The sequence below is a fragment of the Pezoporus wallicus genome, unplaced genomic scaffold, assembly GCF_028554395.1.
Source record: "Pezoporus wallicus isolate ANWC-B61680 ecotype Strahan unplaced genomic scaffold, APGP_CSIRO_Pwel_v1 contig_2975, whole genome shotgun sequence".
Lineage (NCBI taxonomy): Eukaryota > Metazoa > Chordata > Aves > Psittaciformes > Psittacidae > Pezoporus > Pezoporus wallicus.
The window spans coordinates 243,303-265,127 of NW_026637604.1; the positions used below are offsets into that span (position 1 = coordinate 243,303).

Below are 21,825 nucleotides of genomic sequence, written 5' to 3' on the forward strand. Positions count from 1 at the left end.
GAACCCTCCTCTGCTGCTAAAATTACTCTTGACTTGCAGGCACCCCAAAATGTAGGGGTGAGGTGTCACTTGTGGTATGTGCTGCTTATTTCTGGGATTTTTAGTTCTTCATGCCCAACTGATTTACCCAAGCAATAACTGTCTGGCCCCTGTTCAGCGGTAAACAAGTCTTAAATTCCATATGTTCTCAATACAGTCTAGCAGAACAACTAATGCATTGAAATATCAGCATGGATATGTGCTGGTGTAACTGAAAAGGAGAACTAAAGAGCCCAGGGGAAAGCAGGGATTACATTTAGATCAATCTGGGGCAGAATTTTTACCAAGAAAAAATTACCAGCTCTTTTTACAAAACCAGGCACATAGTAAATGTGATTTCACTACATCTGAGCTCAGAAGTTGTTTTGAATAATGCAGACCATAGCATAAATTTCTTCATTGTGATTTAGTAGATGCTGGGAGATGAACCAGCCTTGGTTTGGCATTTGAAATTTCATGGCAGCCAGCTGCTGAAGGTAGGTAGACAACTTGCCTGCAAGGATTGGGTGTGGTTGACTGCTGCTTTGAATTTATGTCACCTTTGACAATGGCAATGATATTTAAAAGTTGTGTTAGAATGCTTCGGTAAATAGTTTTTATCATGTGTAAAGCAAGCTCCAGTTTCTATTTTCATACAGATCATGAGAAGTAAGACCACATGGTTTTGCTGAAGATTTCACAGTTGTGAGTTATTTCAGAACAAAATGAATCAAGTTTCTTAGCATTGTGGGTAGTAACGGGCAAAATAAGGGCTGGTGTTTCCTCTAACACTGAACTATGGCAATAACACTCAGCAGTTTCGTTTTGGTTTTTTTTTTTCCTCCACTTAAAATTAACTAGTTCCATAAATGTTTACAGAGGCTTCTGATAAAAATAGAGGTGGATTTCTGTAACATTCATCTGTACCCTTTTTCTTTAAAACTGTGGTGGCAGGGTGCTGACTGGTAGGCTGCTTCTATGCAGGCTGCAAATGTTGCCCATTGACAGGCCTATCTTAGACTCCCCAGAAGGACCAAAAAAGGAGCATTCAAGACTTCTGGGCTCTTATAGCAGTAGCAGAATTGGTCTGTGCTATCTTCTAGGTCACATCTGAAATGCAGATTTGTGTCTGATCAAGTTATTACAACTTAATTTCCTCCAGTTAGAGACTTTCTTGGAAGTTGACCATTTACATTAAAACTGTTACCAGTTATGTAGAAGCATTCCACCTGAGCTTACTTTTGATAGCCTTTAATGTGCAGGCCAGGAGAAGTAGAAATATTAGTGATGAACAAAGCTTGTTGTAACACTGGGCCTTTGTAGAAATATTTCCTATATAGATCAGGAATGGCAGAGATTCACATGGGTAAGATACTGCTGATGGAGTGGCCATTTTTTGAGTGCTCTGCTCCCTGTAGCAGCTGTAAATGCCTTGTAATAAAGAGGCTGACCATAGTGTGTGAGCTGGAAACCAGGGTAAAACTTGGAAAAAGAACCATTACAAGTCCTAGCAAAAGTGTTGATTTTTGAAGTACTACTTCAACAAAGGAAATGGACTGCGGCTGCACAGAAGACTGCAAGAGTCAATGCATACGACTTTCCTTGTTCAGTAGACTTCAAAGCTTGCAGATGTGTAGCTTAATTTGAGGTGTGTTGCTCATACTACGGTTGCTGTAACAGTGATTGAAAGCTGGTTACACTTCCTTTAGCTTGGTGGGTTTGGCAATTCCAATTCTATTCCAAGCAGAATTCTTGTTTTGAGGTGTTTACACAATGTTTTTGATAGCTGATATTCAGTGTCGTCACTGAAGTGGTTTCCTAGTGGAGATGGATTCAAAGCATCAAGCAGGCTGTCCTGTGGTCAGTATATGCTGCATTAAACCAAACTTTAATTTTTGGAGCTGGCTATAGAGTGGACATAAGCAAGTAACCCGAAGAATGCAGATCTTCAAGACGAGAGATTGACAGTTTTGTGACAGTTTAGAGGAAATATGAATTTAGTAGAATGAATGTGGTTATACTTGTGAGTGTATGACCTGGATGAAAACTTATCTTGTGAGTGCAGTTGTCGGTGACTTCTTCTGGAAATAGAAGTACTTGATTTATTGATAAGTTAGAAGGAACAGCTGGTTCACTCTGTATCTTATTTTGCAACGATGGGTACAACAGTAGATGTGTCATTGTCACTTGGAGCAGTCTTGAGCTTCCATGTTTAGGTCCTGGATGTAGTGAGTGAAAAGTGGTGTTTTTTCTGCTCTTTCCAAACCTTGGCAAAGATTAGAAACTTAACCTTTTGTGGTTTTGTTTTTTTCCTGGGGTTCTAACTCCTGATGATGAAGGAAAAAATAACTCTTATTACTGAGCATGTATGTAGATGAGAAATAAGAGCAGGATTTGTCCAAAAATAGTGTGGGCAATTGCCCCACAAGCAATGTTTGCCTGCCTGTGTGGTGCTCTCCTGAAGTGACCTAGCAGAGAGTACTGGGAGAAGGTTACCCTGGAGCCAGTAGGATCAGCTCCAATAACTCTGCAAGCACTTGCTTGCCCACTGCAAAATGGAGGCAGCCAAGCAGGCTTCAAGTGGTGAGGTTATTGCTGACATGAGACCATCTCTAAACTGGTTAACTGCATGGATACACTGAGTCAGCCTTCCTCCTGTGAAAATGTGTCATCTTAGCGATGAAGCAAGAACAAAGAAGGCGCATCTCCATTCCCTGTGCCTTTCTATACCTGTGTTGACCAACACAGTTAGCAAGACTAAGAGGGTTTAGGATGGGATCCTACCTTGTGAGCCTGATGTTGCACCTCCATCTTTTGTTTGTTTGTTTGTTTTTCTTGCTAGTGTTGGCCCATCTCAGCTGCAGAAACCATTTCTGACTGCACAGTGCTTTTAGGTGTTGCTTCACAAGAAGCTCAGCTGCCTTCTCAGTGCAGCTGGGAATGCTGGAGAGAGGGCAGGAACCATCATGGCTCCGTTCAGTCTCTGCCTCTGGGTGCCCAAATGTCCTGCTTATCACCTAACCTTACCATACCTGTATGTTAATGTTATGCACGATATATCATTATTTTTATGTTCCTCTGAATTTCAAACCATTTTTTGTATCAAAATTGTTCAATCCTATTTCATGGGTCTGTAGGTGCAAACTAAATTTTCAGATGTTATCCTCAATGCTTTTTTTTCTTTCTCCTCGCTAATATTAATAAAAAGCCATTGTGTCTGTATATTAAAGAATCTGAATTACAGACTTCAAAGATATTGACTGTAATAATTACTAAGGAACAAAAAGCAAGGCAGCTAGAAGGAAATGTGTTCTCTAAGTTTTAGGCTGCAAACCTCATGGCATGCATGCTTTTCTTTTTTAAACACGTGCTTGTGAAAAATGTGCTGCAACATTTCAGGTGATTTCTGCAGCTCCTTTCCAAGTGAAAAGAGAGTAAAGCAGATGATTTTTCAGACCTTGGTAGAAGGAGGACTCTGCAACAGACCAGCTGTGGAAGGACCAGGAGATGATACACTGCCAAAGGAAGAATTGAGACCAGGTGTCAGGGCTGAGGGTTTCTACATTGCAGTTGATTTCAAATCTACCCAGTGCTTACATGATGCCCTTGCTTATGGCTTTTTCTAGACAGGTGTTTCAGTGCTTCTAAGTCTTATGGTTCAGAGCCTATGACTCATGTAGCTCTTGTCTGAGTTGTCCATTGACACTCAGATACAGCTTTCTCCTCGGGTTCTCTTAATCTTTCACTCCGATATTCCTGCTTGTCATTCTCTTGTTCTTTAAGCTATATCTTACCACATTTCTTCTAGCTGATTTCTTCCAGCTCATACTGTGAGTTTGCTGGTACGAAGTTTTTTGATCTCAGCCTTCTAATGATCTGAATATTGAATCTATTCAGTAACTCTTACCCTCTAAAGAGAGTATAATGCTAGACTTTTCTTCAGGAGGTGTGAGGGGATGTTCCCTTCCTCTCTCACTCACCCTGTAGCTGTTGTTCTTGTCTTCCTCCTTTCTCACAGCAAAGAGTAGCCCTTCCCTAACCAGCCTCCAGGTAGTAGCAGTTTACTATTCTGATCTCAGACTGTAATGCAGGTGAGAGGTTTTTGACGCTTTCAAGATTGAAACAGAAATTGCACAAAGTTCTGGTTTAGCCAAAAATCATGTGCAGCATTTACAGGGCACTAGCTTAATAGATTACTGTCTAAATGGCCATCAGTCATCTGAATTTCTACCAGAGAGTAACAGTGACCAAAGTGTTATGTGTTTCCCTGTGGACTTCAGTGAGTTTGCCTTTTGGTGAAACTGCAGTAGCTGTTTTTAGACATGCTTAGCTTCTTGAGTTCCTGTGGTCCCCCTTTGCCACAGTAAGCCTCTTACCTTACTTTGGTTCTCTGTGTTAAACAATTAGGGTGATCTTAGCTTCTGTTTGCAAAGCAGAGCATCTAAACTGGCATCAGTAGGAGTGCAATAGAGCCCTGGGTCAACATCAACATTTGCAAGCAGATGAGGGGTGGGTGACCCTGAGACTGGGTTTTGTGCTGCCACTGTGGTGAGTTCAGTCTTTGCCCTGCCCTTCCTTCTGATCATCTCCAGCCCTCTTTCCTGTTCTTCCACTGTTTCTGCAGTGGCTTTCTGTACTTGGTCCACAAATGTTTATGGGTGCGGTTGTAGTTACAGGCAGTGGTGGTGTGACTACATATAATGAAAGTGCCTTTGGGGTTCAGCAGAAGGCTGCAGGCACGTCTCCTTTTCCTGTTAATTTGTGCCTTTCTGTCCAGCTCATTGAAAAGCATGAATGCCTTTCAGATGTGTTTTTCACCTTTTTTGATACCCTTCAAAATATTTTACATTCCACAAGTTACTTCTCCTCTTATGTAGGTGTGTGTATGCATTTGACCTACTCATATATCTGCAATTTTTCTTTTCAGAGAAAAATGAAATACAAAATTTTTAATCCTAGGAATAAATTTGATGGCATTTCTAGAGAAGTTACTTGGCATTTTTCTTCTGACTAAATCCCATTACAGACTTGATACTGCAGAGTGCTGTAGATGCTAATGTTTGCCTTTCATAGCTGAATAGTGTATTTTACTAGCCTGGCAATATTAAACTGTCTTCTTCATTATTTCATTTACATTCTGCTTTTAAGTTGAACTGAGGTTGCAGTAGGTAAAAAGTAAAGAAATGGAATCCATATGGTAAAATTTTGGCTCTTTTATTGAGTATTGTTAATGTTTATTGTTAATAAAAAGCAAACAGGTAAAAATAATTCCAGTGAAATGAATGGAGCAAATGGAAAATGTGTCAAAATACATGGAATTCAAATCATAAGTTCTTTATTTAAGAAAGCAGTGAGTGTATAGAGCTTACAGAGGAACCTTTCATGCTTTGCTATTTGTTTCCTCATGAATTAGCCTCTAGAGAAGGAAAGCCTGTTGGAAATTCCTGATGGAATGTGCAATATTCATTTGAGTGCCTCAAGCCTCCAGTGATGTGTTAACCTGATCAACCAGCCTTTTCAAAGCATTGCCTTTTTTAAAGACCATGTGAAATATGTCATTCTTTCTGTAAGCATGTGTAAACTAAGCAGACCTTCCAACCAGACTGACTACTTCCCGGTGTAGCCTTTTTCAAGCTGCCTTCAAGCTTGGCTGTGTTAATGGCTTTTAGACTAGACAACTAGAGATAACATGGCTTGTAAGGGAAAGAAGCAACTTGTAATTGGTGCTCACTGCCTCTTCAGGATCCATCAGTCTGAGTGCTTTCTCAGGCTTGTAATTTTTTCGGTAACATAGCCTGAGGGTTTATATTAACAAAGAACTTTAAGGTCAACTGTAAAGTCCATAAAAAGGAGCTAGAGTTTTAAAGGTGTTCCCTGAGAACCTGGATCTTGGGGAAACCTGTTGTGCTTTGAGGTGACCCCCTTGCAAATTGTGCAAAGGTAAACAGTTACAATTTTAAGGGTTTATGTGAAGTATTGCTGGAGACAGTGAGACTGGCAGTGCAATATAGGTGGAAGGTGGAAGCAGTTGGGCAACAGGCTGATTAATTGCATTTCATATTTGTAATTGTAGATGGCAACGCTTGAAGCTAACCAAAATTGCATGGAGTTGGATTTTCATATACTTCCTTCAACTCCATTACTCTGTCTCCTTATTCTTCCAGACATGCGGAATATTTATACTGAAGTTCAGATAAATTGAGCAGTGTTATTTTTCTGCACAAGGGTAAGGACCTACTAAAAAAGATGAATGTGTGTTATCATAATGCAATAAGATGTTAGAAATACTGAATGTGTTTTAATGTATTGCCACTACCAAAGTCTCACTTGAAGGTACTGTAGAAAGCCTGAAATTTAAAAGTGGAGTAAAGCCCGTATTTACCTATAAGCCAAAAAAATGAGTTATTAAATGTTCTGGCAGTGCAGGTAGTTACTTGCTGAATGCAAAAGCTGTCTTGTGTCCATGTGGCTAAATGAGACTTTCTAAACTTTGTGGGAATTCAAGTATCTCCGCATCCTTGGAGTCCTATTGCCTTCTTGACAGACTGTGAAATCAAGCAGTTTTGACACTTGGCTCCAGAAGCAAGGGCTGTGGTTGCTGTTGCATCCTTGTCTCCTTGGTATGATAGTCCTAAGGTCCACATATTGTAATAGTGCTAAGAGTCTGTAAGTGGATGTAGTTGGACTTATGGTAATAGACACATGACAGTGAAAGAAGCCATTTTTCAAGGAAACAGGGGAGGAGGACTCAGGAAAGTGAACACACAAGAGTGCGACTCTCTGAGAAAGCTCAAGGGAAAGATTAGTTTAACAAACATCTTTAGTTTTGCATCACGATGTCATTTTACTGGAGTTCTGTTGTCAACACTCCCACACTAATGGTGTGTGCTTAATTTCCATGTTTCTGCAGTGTTTGGGCAGTGAGATCTTGTCCAGAACAGTGGCCTTGAAGATCCTGTGTGACTCACAATTTGTAAGAGTTGGATAATATCTGTCTGCTGGCCAGAGGATGCGTGTATAGTTCTGTATGAAAATCTGAGCCTGATTGCTTTGGGTATTGTAATAACTATATAAGGAGAGAGATAGTAATTTTCAAGGGAGGGAGAGAGTAGTGCAATGTTGGAAAGATTTGGAAAATGCCGTACTGAAGAACCTTATAATTGAGTTTTCTGTTAATCTACTATCTCAAGTGAATCTGCTCTCCAAGTTCATAGCTGTGGTAGGTTTCTGAGTTCTTGCTGTGCCTGCCTTTGTCCAGAGCCCTTTCTTGGAGCAAATAATCAGGGAATGGACTGAATTACTTCAACTGGAGCCACAGAAATAGGCTCAGGCCATCTGGTTGTATTGTTGTGGGATACGTGCTAGCTGCTTGTGACTGTGATTTTTGACGTAGAAAGCTGTTTTGATTGAAGCCTTAAATTTCTGCCAGTATAATGATAGACCTGTAGGTACTAAATATATTAATAACAGAGCACTTGTAATAAGTGTTTTGTGCGGTAAAGCCTTTTTTTTTTTTTTCCTTAGCCTATTGAATGGTCTCCGATTCACAGAATTAAAGTTCACATAATTAAAGTTGGCATCTTTCTGCTCCACATTTAATAAACTTGTTTCATTAGATACCCATGAGTTGATATTGGAAGTGAAGGCTCAGAAAAGGATTCCTTCTGTCTCTGCAGCTTTGAGCAGTGTTTTTCTGATATCTGTTCATGTAATCCTCTCCACATAGTTTCCAGCTGCAGTTCTGTAAACTCCTGCCCACTGCAGTAAGGGCACCTCAGGTAGCAGCAAGTATGCCTCAGAACGTCATCAGCTTGGACCTGCTCCAGTTACAGGGGTTGGATGGCGATACGTTGGTGAAGTAGTAGCATCTGAACTGCTAACCTAGGAGTGGCCATGGAGCTGAACTGCTCTGAGCAGTCACTCCTGGAGTGAAAGTACAAACTTTACTAGGAATAAAAAGGTGCATTTACTGAATGTATTGACCTCCGAATTTATTGACATGGAATTCATTGTCGTCTTTCACACGAGGACAAAATAGTTATATGCTGTCATATAATAAGGTTTGAAGTCACCTTGATCATCTATAATTCAAACAGCTTTTTCTTGAAACTACAGCACTAAAGTGTGATGACAAATGCTTCAGATTCACAGCTTATCCTCATGGTACAGGCAGACATAAATGGGATGCTGCCTAGAGCCTATTGTAATGGGCTCAGCTTTCTTTGGGGCTGCCAGCAAAATGTCAGTCAGGAGTTTTTGTGCAAGAGGACCTTGGCTTCTTTTTTGTGTGTGTTTTCAGCTGTTACAGCATGCCTCTGTTAAACACTTTTCAGTGTGATAATACCAGGGATGTAGGGACAGGCTTGGGTGGAGGAAACAGAAAAGTACAAGGAGGGAATAAGCAGAATATGCAGAATTTCTTACTAGTGGACTGGAGAGCTACCTTGCCTCACCTACTGCATGGCCAGGAGGGTATACATCTGGGACTGCCAAACATGAGTTAGCTAATGTTTAATTCAAATACACTGGTGAAAAGCTGTCATTCCAGCTTTTTACAGTATTTTTCATGTATCTCTTTTTCTCCCTCAATCCTGACTTTAAAATTGTTTTCTGTCCCTGCAAGAGGATTTTGTTCTCTCCATCCTCTGTTATGTCCTATGTATTGAGCTTTCCTGTTGTGGTGCCAAAAAATCCCTCTTCCTCCTTGATGTCTCACTTTCCATGGGAAAAAATCTCTAATGGCAGGAAATTGAGGGGAATAGGCCCTGGGAAATAAAAGCTTCTGTTCCTTTCTTTGCCTTCTTCAGTATAAGAAGTCTTTTGGTATGTCTGTGGCAAATGCTTTATTAAAGAGTCTGCCTGCTAGAAGGAGCCATGTGCTGTTCTTGAACTATTGCAGATAGCCGTATGTCTGAGTGCAAATGAATGATGAGGAAGCCTTAAATACTGGTGGAGGCTTTTGCATTTTTTTTTTTTTCCCAGCTTTAGTGTTTCAAGATAACAAAAATCGTTGGGGAATTGTGATCCCTCAGCAACTTCGAATTATGCCTAGTAAAGTTGTCCATAAATTTGTATTTAGAAATCAAATCAAGTATTACTTTTCCTTATACGCTCTTTGGTTATGTATTATAGAAGTTTTAATTTTAGCTTCATTTAAAAACGTAATCCATGGACACATGGGCTCATTTGGAAAGTATTGCAAATTAGACCTGTAAAACATTTTTTTATTTAGTGTCATCTGACGTATAAACAAATTAATGGCAGAGATCCTGTGTGTTCAGTGTTAATGTGGATTATCTCTGTGATCCTGGGACCTCCAGAATACTTGCCATGGCTGTGATAAGAGGGTTAACTCTGAACTTGGGCAACATTTACACAGCCAGTACCTATTCTTAAAATTCTTGTGTAAACTGAGCAATCTTGCATGAACCTGGTGTTCTGAATCTTTTTCCAGACACTATTCGTAAGGTCATAGCTCCAGGTTCTTGTGTACCTGGGCTGATTGCTGGTTTCAGTAATTATATTGCAGCTTTAGAAATGGTGGCCCTATTTCTGAAAACTTACTCAAATCCAAAAGGTTGAAATTCTTTTATGTTGTCAACTAATGCCAAGTCAGATTCAGTAAATGCTGCTTGTGCCATGTTGAGTATAGGTACATGGCGTGCCATAGGTTGCATTGGCAGCCCTGCCATCAGCAGCTGAAAGAACTCAAAGTATTTACCAGCAACTGGAATAGCTATCTTGGGTCAGGGCATGTCAAAAAGTTTTTTTTGCAATCCATAACCAAAGCCCAAACTAGTCCTAGCTATTGCCTTGCCTATTCTGCTTCTTCAATGATGGTGGTATACAAGACAAATATCTCAGACAAAGACAAGGGTGGATGTAAGTGTGCTGTGTCAGCTGATGGAAGATTCTCAGGTGTCTCAATTTATGAATATGCCCTGGTACACAACATTTTTTTTATTTTGTTTCTAGTGTTTGTTTGAAGTCAGGTGTGTCAATCTAAATTTAGTACTGCTTACCGCTCCATACAGTCTTGCATACCCACTCTTCCTTTAGTGTTTTTCCATGAAGGACTATCTATATTGAGGGAACTCACACATGCTTATATGTATTGACTGCTGTCCAACAGGGTGGCAACATCTAAAAAAGAATTGAAACTGAGAGCTTTTTGGCTAACTACACTGTCATTTTCTTTAGTTCTTTTCAGTTGTCCAGACATACTCTTAATATGCACTCTTTGAAGGAATATTTGGTATTTTCCTCTCAATTCCAAAGTCAAAGTCACAAAATTGATAACTTTAATAATAAGATGCTCGTTTAGATACCTTCCCCCTGATCCTGCACTCCCATATAGCTTGTATCTAATGTGTATGCAAGTTCTGTGGTATTTGGATCTTTTCAGACACAGTGTTTTATGTCTTTCTGGATCCTGCTTGGCCTTACCAAGTGAGCTGGAGGTCTTCAGGTGATGCCCAGCTCTGCTTGTTCTGCCTCATTGACATCCTTTATCACAATACAGCCTTCCCTTGTGAGATGAATGCTATGAAGAAATTCCTGATACAGCAGAAACATGTTTGTTCTTTCAACATTCTGCCCAGTCTTCTGACTAATACTTGGCCTGCTAGGCATAAAGATTGAGCTTTCTGTCCTCAGACCAAGTTCATTTGTGTGTTGAACTTGGTGTGGCTGGACTGATGGATGCACTCACAGGGTGTTTGAAGTTGTAGAAGGCTATATGCAGGACCCTAGTAAAAGACTAAAGCCTTTGCCAAAATACACTGCAGTAGGCTACACTTTAAGCACCCAAGTCTAAAGTAGCTTCCTCTGGAGTTTAGCTGCGGGGCCACTTCTATTCTACATGTTGTCACTCTTGTTTCTAGAAGTATCTATAACCACTTATTTGATGTGATAACACTGTTGCTTTGAAGCCGGTATGTGCTGGAAGGGGAAAGGATGTAATCAGTCTTAATCAGAAGCCAGTGTTGCAAAAGACTCCTCCCAGCATAAGCACTGTAGGTGTTGGCACTCCCTGTGCTCTGCCTTTTTAGTGCTCAGGTATTAAACACAGAAACAGCAGCTTTGGCCCTGCTGGGAAAGAAGCCTGATTTCCTATCTGTGACCTGATGATATAGTACCTTGTCTAGAAATGATACGGGGTTTTCATTTTTTACAAGTTACTTGTTCTTGCCTCTTGTCCTTTCCCCTTATTATCAGAGGGTTTCCCAAATAGAACAGATATTACAATCTCACAGTATCTGTCAGTGCCTTCATCCACCCTCTGAACCAATCTTTGCAAATAATTTTAAGGAGGTATTTGAGGCTGGCAAGGGCTGCTAGATCTGGGATGTCCTTGTTGAGGGTGAGAGGGACCTTGTGGTTGTGTAGGTCCAGGACTAGATTGTATAACATCGGTGTTACTCAGGTGAATTCCTAGAGTGATACTTACCAAATGGGTTGTGTGGTTTTCGTACTCCTAATTTCAGACAAGCTGCTTTTTTTGCTGTTTTGCTTATGGCTGTGGTGAGTTGTTTGGAGGGCAGGAGTAAATGGCTGTTTAATGAGCTAAGAGGAGCAGGGCAGATCTCACAGAGAAGGGGGAGCTATGATGTTTGAAAAGTGGCCCTAGAACTCACTGTCATAGGTATTAAGGTGATATGTTAAATTTCAGTGTGGTGGCTCATCAATACTTTTCCCTCACTTTGGGGAGCCAGGACTCCTCTGCAGCAGTAGAGCTGTGTTAGGGAGTGGGAACAACCTAGCCTGATGTGCTGATGGTGGTGTGGGTAAGAGCAGCAGCAGAGCAACCTTCATGGCCAATTGGCCAGGCTAAGTATTTTACCACCTGCACCTCATGTTTGCCTCCAAACTAATGTTTTGGTTCATAGCAAGCGATGACTTGATTACAATATCTGAGAGCTCCAGTTAGAGTGAGTCACACTTATTGGAGTTACCAGACTTAAAAGGGACTCAGGGCAAGACAAGTATTTTTTTTATCAGTGCATGAAACTTCTGGTAATTAGGAAGAGCCATCTTAAAGGCAAAGGAAGATGAGAGATATTGGTGCTTGTGGTGATTAAAACTGAAACTACAAAGCTTAAAGAAGCTATGTGATGCGTTAACAAATGCGTGGTAGCATCAGTCCTAAACGTGGGGAAGTAGTGTAAATTCTTTGTGTCTTCAGTAAAAGCATGTGGAATCATTTATCTGTTTGATTTATGTTCTCTTTTGGTTTTTGAGGTACAGTCTTCAGTGAACGCATATACTTGAGGAGCCCAGCTTCTTTGCTTTATCATAGTGTATTTGACTTGAGTTGACTATTGGCTACAAGAGGGTGCTTACCTACTGCATGAGGCAGCTGTGCTGGAGAAACACCAAAATCTTGCTCATGGCATGCACAATCTGTGTAGCAGTTGAACTAACAAACATCTCACAGTGTCTTTGAGGATGAAAGGGGACCACATTTTCTTTTTTACCAAGGATGCATCTTAATGTTCTCAGCTAACCAGTTTGTGGGCTGCTGCAGGAAGTGTCTGGCCAACCCCTGCACTTCCGTACCCTCCCTTTGTGCCTGCAGGTGCACAGCAGCTTAGGCCAACGACCTGATCTTCCTAGACATGGGATGGGTCTCTTCTTAGCTGTTGATCTTTGGCAAGGGCTGTCCCTTGTTCTGGTTCAGTGACATGTGTTCAGGATTGCCAGTTCTGACACATGAGATGACAAAAGTAGGCGGCAGAGAAACATGGGGGAGAGCCGGGCCAGCGCTTTTAGGAGCCACTAGCACAAATAGGGTTTGTGTAACAAACAGCACAAATTTTGGTAACTGGTTTGTGCTGAAGGCTATTCCCAAAAGCCTCACACACAGTGACTAAAATTCAGCCAGAAGTCAGTGTCACTGGATGGCCCATCAGATTCATTGATAGAAACATTTGTAAGAATTGCAAATTTGCTCAGAGACTCTCTGTACCCTACAAAGAGAGGACGACCAGTCATGAATAGTAGTTGTTAATAATCAGGGTCATTTGCAGTTAAAGATGTGCACTCAGTCATCCTTAATAGTCTGGGAGAGTGTGATTTGATTGCAACAATAGTAGGAGAGTGAATATCTCTTATTCATGTGATTACAGCCCTTATTACCCCTGTCAGTGGGAGGAAGCAGTCTCACAGGTTCCTGATACTGCAGCCTGTTCCCAAGCACCCCTTGAGGTGCATTTGCAGTGCACTGCTATCTTCATGTCTACTGCTGAGGCTCTGCTTAGCACATGGTTTCTTCAACTTCTGCTTGCTTTGAGCTTTCACAGAGAAGTCCTGAAACTCCTCTGAGGATGTGCAAGGTGAAATTCTGCTGGGTCCCAACCCCACGTGTATTTGAGTGCTCCATCTTGCCCCCAAACCAGGAAATGCACAAAAAACAAACACATTCTTGGTTTTGAACAAGTGAAACTTGAGAAATTCACTGTATGATGAGCAGCATCTTCTTGGTGATCTGAATATCTTTGTACATGGTACTATAAAAGGCCTTTTTTTGATGGGGAATGATGACTATTTTAATTTCTCTTATGCGGTAATTTGCTTAGTTTCTCAGTAACATGGCTCTAAGAATCACCCCTGACCCATATGTAACTTGATACGGGTTTCTGTTTGCAGCTATTGTGGACGATGAAAGGCTCTCAGCAGAAGAAATGGATGAGAGAAGACGTCAGAACATTGCTTATGAGTACCTGTGCCACTTAGAAGAAGCAAAAAGGTAAGTAAATGAAAGCGCGCTTATATCTCGGCTTTAAATATACAAGTTCATCCCTGTTGTGTCCTTGAGCATTGTAATTTTTATTCAACTTCTTGAATTACTTAGATTAACTTGATGTTGGAATTTTATAGCATTCAGAATGAGAAACTAATGACCAATGTGTAAAGTTTAATTCAAAGATGGATTTAGAAGCAATCAAGACAATTTTTTCAGTGTTACTGCGGTGACTGTGGCTGTCTTCAATTAAAGTAGGGGTGGGTAATAAAACCCAAGGCTGTGGCTTTGTGAGAAGCTGAATCAGGCTTATGACTAATTTGCAAAGTTTTTTGTTCCTGGCTGTGTGGTGGTCATGCTCCCTTCTTGCTGGTAGTTCTTATGAAATGACTCAGGCTGCTAAAATGGCAGAATATCACCTGAGTTAATGATCTATATCATCTCAGTGTTTCAGGGGTAACTGCAGGCAGGGCAATAAGGTAACATGGACTCTGTTCTTTCTTTATTGGTCAGGCGTACGCACCTCTTGAGTTGGCAATCAGTAATGAAGTACTGTTTCTGCAAGTGCACAGGGATTTTATCATCTTTGTGCAAATGTACTGTACTACACTTCATTCTCAAAACGAACATTGAACAAAATTTTCATAATTAGTGAGCAAGAAAACAAGGTACAATATCCCTATGCTTTTGGAGTAGCTTGAAGATGCTAATGTCGTGTGTGAAAGCATATCTTACATTCAGTTTGATCGCGGTTTTTCAGAGATGCCTCTTGTACTCAATTTATTGCCCTGGGCAATATTAAGCGTTTTGCTTCTGCCTCTGCATTTGTTGATGAGGTTCATTTTAGTCTTAACTGTTAGTTGCAATGACTCTTAGAATTTCCTAGAGAAAAGGAAACTTGAACTGTGATGATTAGTAACACAAGCTGTGAAACCTCAATGCGATGAGAAACCATAGGATCTTTAGAAAGGAGTAATCCAGTGTATTGAGCCAGGAATCAAATGTAAAACGGGCCCTGGGCTTTGTTTCCACACCATTCCCCTCACCATCACTATGTGGCACTGAGGGTTACCTATTTAGCAGTCATGGGGCAGCTATCTGCCAACGATCTTGTGCTAGGGGCATTATTTTAAAAATCAGCCATTCTTCCTTCCTATTCACTATGCTGTCCCATTTGCTGTAGTAAATACTGCCTCCATTGCTTTTTCTTCCTCTTTTTATTGCAGAGTGGTTCCCTGTTCACATATTTAAGATGGCAATCGTCTTACTGCTGCCAGAGAGGACTGGCCTGCCCTGCATTCTCTTGTTGCCTCTTGTGCAGTTGCAAGAGATTGTCCCTGATCAGCTGGGCTGGCTCACTATCTCATCAGGAAATTAGTAGCTCTTTTGCCGAGTTAGTTTTCTAGGGGTTTAGTGAGTTGTCTGATCTGATCAAGGGGGTCAGAGGAGAATCAATGCTGACAAGAGGAAGGGGATGGGGTGCAGTTGCATGCTTGGGAGAGGGGAGAGATCAGGTCTTACTTGCTGAGACATTAAATTGGCTCCATCATCTCAAGAAACTTCAGTGAGTCAAGCTTTGATTTTACTCAAGGTTCCCCTTAGGTTTGTTGCACATCACCTACCCGCTGGCTTCTGCAAGGTAACAATAACATCTGGTCTCCAAATCCAGCCTTCTTTCTTCTATTATTATTATTAACAATTAATCTTTCAGGCTTTTTTTACCCTCTCCCCCTTCCCAGGGCTGTTGTTCACTTTAAACTCAAATCCTCTAGTTCAGATGAAAAAACTCCCTTGACATTTTCAAGAAAATGTGAAGTTATTTTTACAATTAATGACTTAAATTAACATCTGCTATGAGTAACTCCCTTCTCTTCCTTGTATTTATTTGTATATGAGTTCATGCTATTAGCAGTTTTGTAGAAGAAATGCTCCTTTAGTTCTGCCATCAGGTGATGGGACTTTCCAGCCAGAACACTTGCTCCCAGGGCAGTTAGGTACCTGGAAGTATTTCTGGATCCCCATTTGGAAAACTGGAATTTACTGGTAATGTTCTTGGGCAATGCTTGGTACTGCATGAGGTGCTGATGAGTGCTGTGGCTGTTCCACAGGTGGAAGTGATGCAGTAGTCAGATGTTGGATATCTTTTTCCTGTGCCCCAGCTCTGTGGAGAGAGCTGCTGTGGCAGCAAAAAGAGGGTGAGGGAAACTTCTCCCTTCACAAAGAAGATAATTCAGTTGCATCATGAAATTTTGTCCTGAGTTGGACTCTTACTAATGGCAAAAAACATGTACAAAAATCTTGCAGAAATGAGAAGAAATGCCTGTGTCTAATGGCTATGTAACCCCTAGTCTGGCTTCCTCAGAAGCTGAGTAATACCATTCAGGGAGATTGGGGTGGCAAAGGTACACAACTACATTCTCCCCAGCCGTGACCTGGTAGAACAGCAGCATGAGAAAATGCCATCTCTTCTCACTGGACATTACACGTCCTCTCTGTGTACTTGATCAGGGCTGAAACATGTTGATGTGCGATCTCTGCTCTGTATTTGCATGTTTTTAGCATTTTCTTTGTTACATCAGAGTGTAAACAAAACTGGTGACTCTGGAAAGCAAGATGGCAACCTCAGGGGGAGCAATGGGGTCATAATTCAAACTGCAGTAAAAGAAGACCGGTACAAGCTTGGGAGGCTTGGGTTTAGGGTCCAGGCCACCTCAACTACACACAGTGGTTCCAGCCCTTCAGCCATGCTGGGGGCAGTTTTGCAGGAGGCACCTGCTGATGGATTGACTTTTGCTGCTCCCAAACAGATCCCAGCTGGGTGGTCATCCCTACCCTGCAGCACTAGAGCAGCCCCTGTAGGATGCATACGTTCCCAGTCCTTCTTGTGCTTGTGGCTGTGGGTCTTAGTCAGAGAAGGCAGAAGCCTTTGGCCCCAGGTGCAGCACTGAACGGTGGCTGCCATCTGCTTACCCTTCTGGGCAAAACCTGTTGAGTGGGAGCTGCCTCGCTGACATATTTGATTTCTGTTTACAGTTACAAGCTCTTTTTGCTTCTGTAAATCCTGACTGCACAGAAAGGATTTTCTTGTATTCAGGACACTATGGATAGCACTGGAAATAGACTAAAATAGGTAAAGCATGATGAGTTTTCCATTCAGTTGGCAGCTGCTGAAATGACAGCAACTACTGTTTCAGCTGATCAGCAGTGTGCAAACACCATGTGTCTTGGTCCATATTGAAGATTAATAAATACTGATATAAACAATAAGTAGCAAAAGATTGGGACAGAGCATGGCTGGGACAGTACAGGGTTTATGTTGTTTTGTTGTGTTGTTTTTTTTTTTCTCTCACTTTATTTGTAATCAAAATATTATTGCATAGCATCTCTGCATTTTGAAATGCCAGAGTTAATTAAAAGGTTGAAGAATGTCTACTTTCAGCTGCTTTCCAGACCAATGTTTGCATACCTACTTCCTGTAGCCCAGCTTTAATGAAAACATTTAACATGGAAGAACCCTGTCCCTGGTAGTTGATGCTTCTGCATATACTTTCTGTGCTTGGCATAGTATCTGTGTACTGCGTAGAAAATGGCCTTTTAAACACAATGAGCAGGCTTGAAGGATCTGCAGTGGCTGGTAAGTTTGAATATGGAAAAAAATATTTGAATTGAAGAAAAAACATTTTGTTCTGTTAGACTGCAGTCTCCTTTCTACCCCAAATCCCTCATCTGATAAATGAAGGTTTTGGTGGCTTGTATATGTAATTTGATTTATTAATTTTGTCTTTAAGGAAAGTTTAGTGGATCTAAAACAACAAAGTAGAGAAAAATTAATAGTATCCAGTAACCTTGAACTCCTGAGAAGAATAAAACCAAGAAAAGTAATTAGGAGTAGGGATTTACTCAAACAATACAGCCATGGGTATCTCGAACAGAAACCTTCCAGGCATTACAGCAACACATTTTCATTATTGCTTGGAAATTACTCTATTAAATAAAAAAGGCTTAAAGTAGGCATGTCACAAGCTCTAATGTTTTATTCAGTTATCTGCATTTTAATAGATAAAATTTACCAGAACATCCTCCTTTCCAAAGATCATCTTTGTACTACCCAGAACATCAGATTCTGCCATGAGTTTGACTTTTGCTGTTGCATGTCTCTCTGCAGATGTGCAATTACAGCACTGTAAATGATAATACAGATTTGAAGGGTTTAAAACCATGATTGAAGCTTTGGCAAATAATGCAAATCAAGTTATCAAGTTTACAGTAAATCTGTTGTGTCTGGCTAGGGTTATATACATCCATACTTAAGCAGGCACTATTTCTCTTGGCTTCTTAGGAAATTATACCTTCTTATGTTAAACTTGAATTTGGACCATGGGAGGCCTCATTCTACTAACCTTGTCCCTCTCTGTATGAAATGGAATACACTTTGTTTCACAAAGTATATGTTGCAATTTCATAAGCAGAACTGCCAGCCTTCGTCACACTTTTGACTTTTCTTGCTCAGCTGTTCAGTAGGACAGGAATTCGTGTGAAACACTGAAGCTTTAGCTTCAATGTTAAGATAATGAAGACACATTAGGAAAATCATAGGAAAACTATCCAGGGGGTAATTTCTTTTGAAAATGTAAATCCTCATTCTTGTCAAATTTCATTATAACAGAAAATCAAATAATATAAAAACCTGCCTCCTTCATTGTATTGGTCTCCAGTGGGTAGCTGCAGTATTGGTCAGTGAAAAGATCACAGTTGGAAGCTGCTGTGTAAAAATGTACACGCAGTTTAAAATACTTTGAAGAGCTTACTTGACTTCTGTTACAGCTAAGAGTTTTGCAGTGCTATAGCATCATAGGAAGCTCAGGTTGCTCCAGTTGTCAGGAGCGTGGGACCATGGAGGTTTGCTTTGGAGCCTACCCCGTTCTTGGTGGGTTACTGGTGTCTTCCAAAGGCTTGGTACTACAAGTGAATTCTGTCAGGTTTCATGCTGCTGTTTCTCCATGAGCAAAGTTGCGGAAACTGTGCAGCCCTGGCAGCTCATGAGTGAATTAATGCTACGAAATTCTCTGGTTTAAGTCCTTTTCTTTCAGACTATAGGAAGTCTTTAAACTTTTGTACTTAGACTTAAATCGATAACGTTATAATATAGTTGTACAACTTGTTGATTTTAAGTAAAAAATATTAAGATAATGTTACTTTCTGGTAATCTGTTTTGTATGTGGTTTTGGGATTTTTCCCTCAAAAGAATCAGTTTTCCAGGAGCAGTAGTCTACTGACACGTAGATTATGAACTTTGGCTCATCTTCCCCTCTGCCTTAAGCCTAATAAAGCACCAGTGAACATGGCTGACAGCAGATCTGTAAAGGTCAAATGTTTGAAATTAGAGTGCTTCATGAGCTGAAATCCTTGGAAGAATCCTACTTAGCTGGAATATACCTGTCCCTGAAGTAGGTCAGTCTGCACAGAAATACTGATCAGCAAGTATACTCCATGTTTCAGGTCTTGATCCTCAAGGGTACTTACCTGGAAGAAGACTGGCAGTTATTGAATTGTTCCACGTAGTTACACAATAGTGCAGATATGCCAGAGGTTTCTGCAATTGTGAGTAATATCAATCATCAACCCAATAATTGCTTGGATAATATTGGCATATGAAAAGTCTTACTATTAAGATCTGAAGGAGAGAGAAACCTTTGTGTTAGTTTCTGTACAGGATGCATTGACCTGCTCACTGGGATGTTGAGGTAATTTGTGCACGTGTTATGGGCCATTGCTCAGCATCTATAGCAGCAGAATAATGTTGCTGAGTAATGATGGATGTGACCTTTGTTTTTTGGAGACTAAATCATATGGCACTTATCCTGTATCATGTACTGAATCTAACAGTATAGTCTCTGAAGAGCCAGCTCTTTCTCAGTTTTCCACCTTTCTTTTTGGTACCACCCTCTTGTAAAAGGTATTGCATTTTGTTTGGAGTTCTTTTGGGGGGAAGGGCTTTTTTTTTTGGCTTTTTTTTTTTGCTTTTTTTTTTTAATAAAGAGTGACAAACCTGAAGGTAGTTTGTGCTCCAATGGCATCATATGGGGATAGTTTGTAGGCTCAGCTTCACCAAGAGAGTACATGGCATTTTCATTTTTCCTCCTCTTTCTGCTTTGCAATTTGGACTTTCCACGGTGCAACACAAAAGCCTGCCTGCCTTTATACTCCACCCATAAGCTTAGCTGTTTGGCAGATCAAACTGATGGCTTCATTCTGCACCCTGCATAGCTCCTAGTTAATATTAAGTGTAACCTGAGGTGGCGTCCTAAGGTATCAGCTGTAGCTGAGCTGGTATTCTATGGTATGGTGTGGAGTGCACCAAGAAGTAGGGGAGCAGGCTGTCAGGGAGGCTGGCAGAGATCACTGACCAAAACTTCTACTTCTGGAAGGATGGTAAAGGAAAGTTTCAGCCTGAGTTGTGCAGGGAGGAATGCAGCTTTGGGTATTAGAGGTAGCAGTGGTACCTGAGGTTTGCACCTTGCCTGAGGTATTCGTATAAAGTTGCTGTTGGGAAGAACCTGTGATGGTAACTGAGGGATGGAAGGGTACTGTTTTATCCTTTGCTTAGCGTTGAAAGGCTAACATTTTGCTCTTAACCTTTGGATAGGTCCTTCTGCATTGTTTGGACTCTGTTCAGTAAGTCACAATGTAGTTCCTATTTTGTCTGAGAGCAGCCAAGTCCTGTATTTCCCTGTTAATGACAGAATAAATGGCTGTGTGACCATGACACCTGCGCTGGGCTATGGGCTGTGATGGTTGTATGCCACACTGGTTGTGTAGCTGACTAGCAAATGGTGCATTCTGGATGGCAAACTTCCCATTGTCCAGTAACTCTAGTGCAGCATTCAAAAAGCTTTGTTTTGTGGTTATATGTCTGTTTGCTTTGCATTAGTGCAGGAAATTAAAGAGGCTGATGGAATCTGCTTATTAACAGCTCCCTTGCAGGAGTGTACTTTTCACATGCTGAGATCCTCCTTTTCCAAGTGCCATGTCCTGGAGAGCTGTTGATCTTTGGAAGATGTGTTTATTTAGGCACTTGTAGAAACTGCTGTGGCAAGATGTGAATGAGTTTTCATAGATCAGAAGAGGTGAGAGAGCAGCTTTACTTGGTGACCTTTATAGCACTACCTTGTGTAGACCACTGCTGCTGGTGAGGAGCCCGCAGATATGTGCCGGTGAGAATCTCAGTGTATTGGAAGCAAGAAATTGAGTGTTCACAAGAAACATGCTTCCAGCTTTGTGGATACCTAGAGCCTGGAGAGGGATCACAGGTCAGCTGAAGAGCAGCACAAAGGAATTCCAGCCACTCCAGTAGTAAGTCAGCTTCATCAGGGTCTCAATGTACATGCCTTGATGCAAACACACTTAGCATGGGGAATAAACAAGAGGCGTTAGAGATGAGCACATGACTGCAGGACTGTGATCTTCTTGGCTTCATGAGAAGTGGTGGGATGGCTTCTACAACTGGAGTGCTGGAATGGAAGGGTACAGAAAGGACAGGCAGGAGGCACAATGAGGTGGTGTTGCCCTGTATGTCAGTGACCAGCTGGAGCACTGCCTGGTGATGAACGAGGAGCTGACCAATTCTTGTGGGTCAGGATTGTTGAGATTTTTAAAAGAACCAATGTGCCACTATACCTCCAGTTTTGGACTGGATAAACAACAGGGGGAGTGAAGGGGTCATTGTTCACTGAATGTGTAGGTGTGACTTTGCACCTGGCTTTTGACTTCTAAATACTGCAGGCAAGCACATCCTGAGGTACGGCAGTAAGGTAAGGTAGCTGCTGAGGGACACAAGTCTGGGTTTATGAGGTAAGGCAGCTGCTGAGGCACACAAGTCTGGGTTTCCTTAAAAATCTCTTTTGGTGCAAATATCTCAAGAATTGGCTAGCTGGAGAAGGAACACTGTGACAGTTTGTACCTCCTATCTTTAGGCATGGAGTAACGCTAGGAAGTGCTTTGGCTGTTGATGTTTCTCACTACAGACATGTGAATCCTGTGTTAGTAGGCACAGCTATTGCTATGGT

General features: G+C 41.2%; 1 protein-coding gene across 1 annotated transcript in view; it reads left to right on the forward strand.

The window, feature by feature from the left end:
• The window catches only part of LOC130597733 (ras GTPase-activating-like protein IQGAP2), a 71,159-nt gene that overhangs the window by 6,269 nt on the left and 43,065 nt on the right, over nucleotides 1-21,825 (forward strand). The window contains exon 2 of the mRNA XM_057406507.1: nucleotides 13,666-13,765. Within this exon, the coding sequence (XP_057262490.1) occupies nucleotides 13,666-13,765 (100 nt within the window). The remainder of the gene's footprint in view (nucleotides 1-13,665; nucleotides 13,766-21,825) is intronic.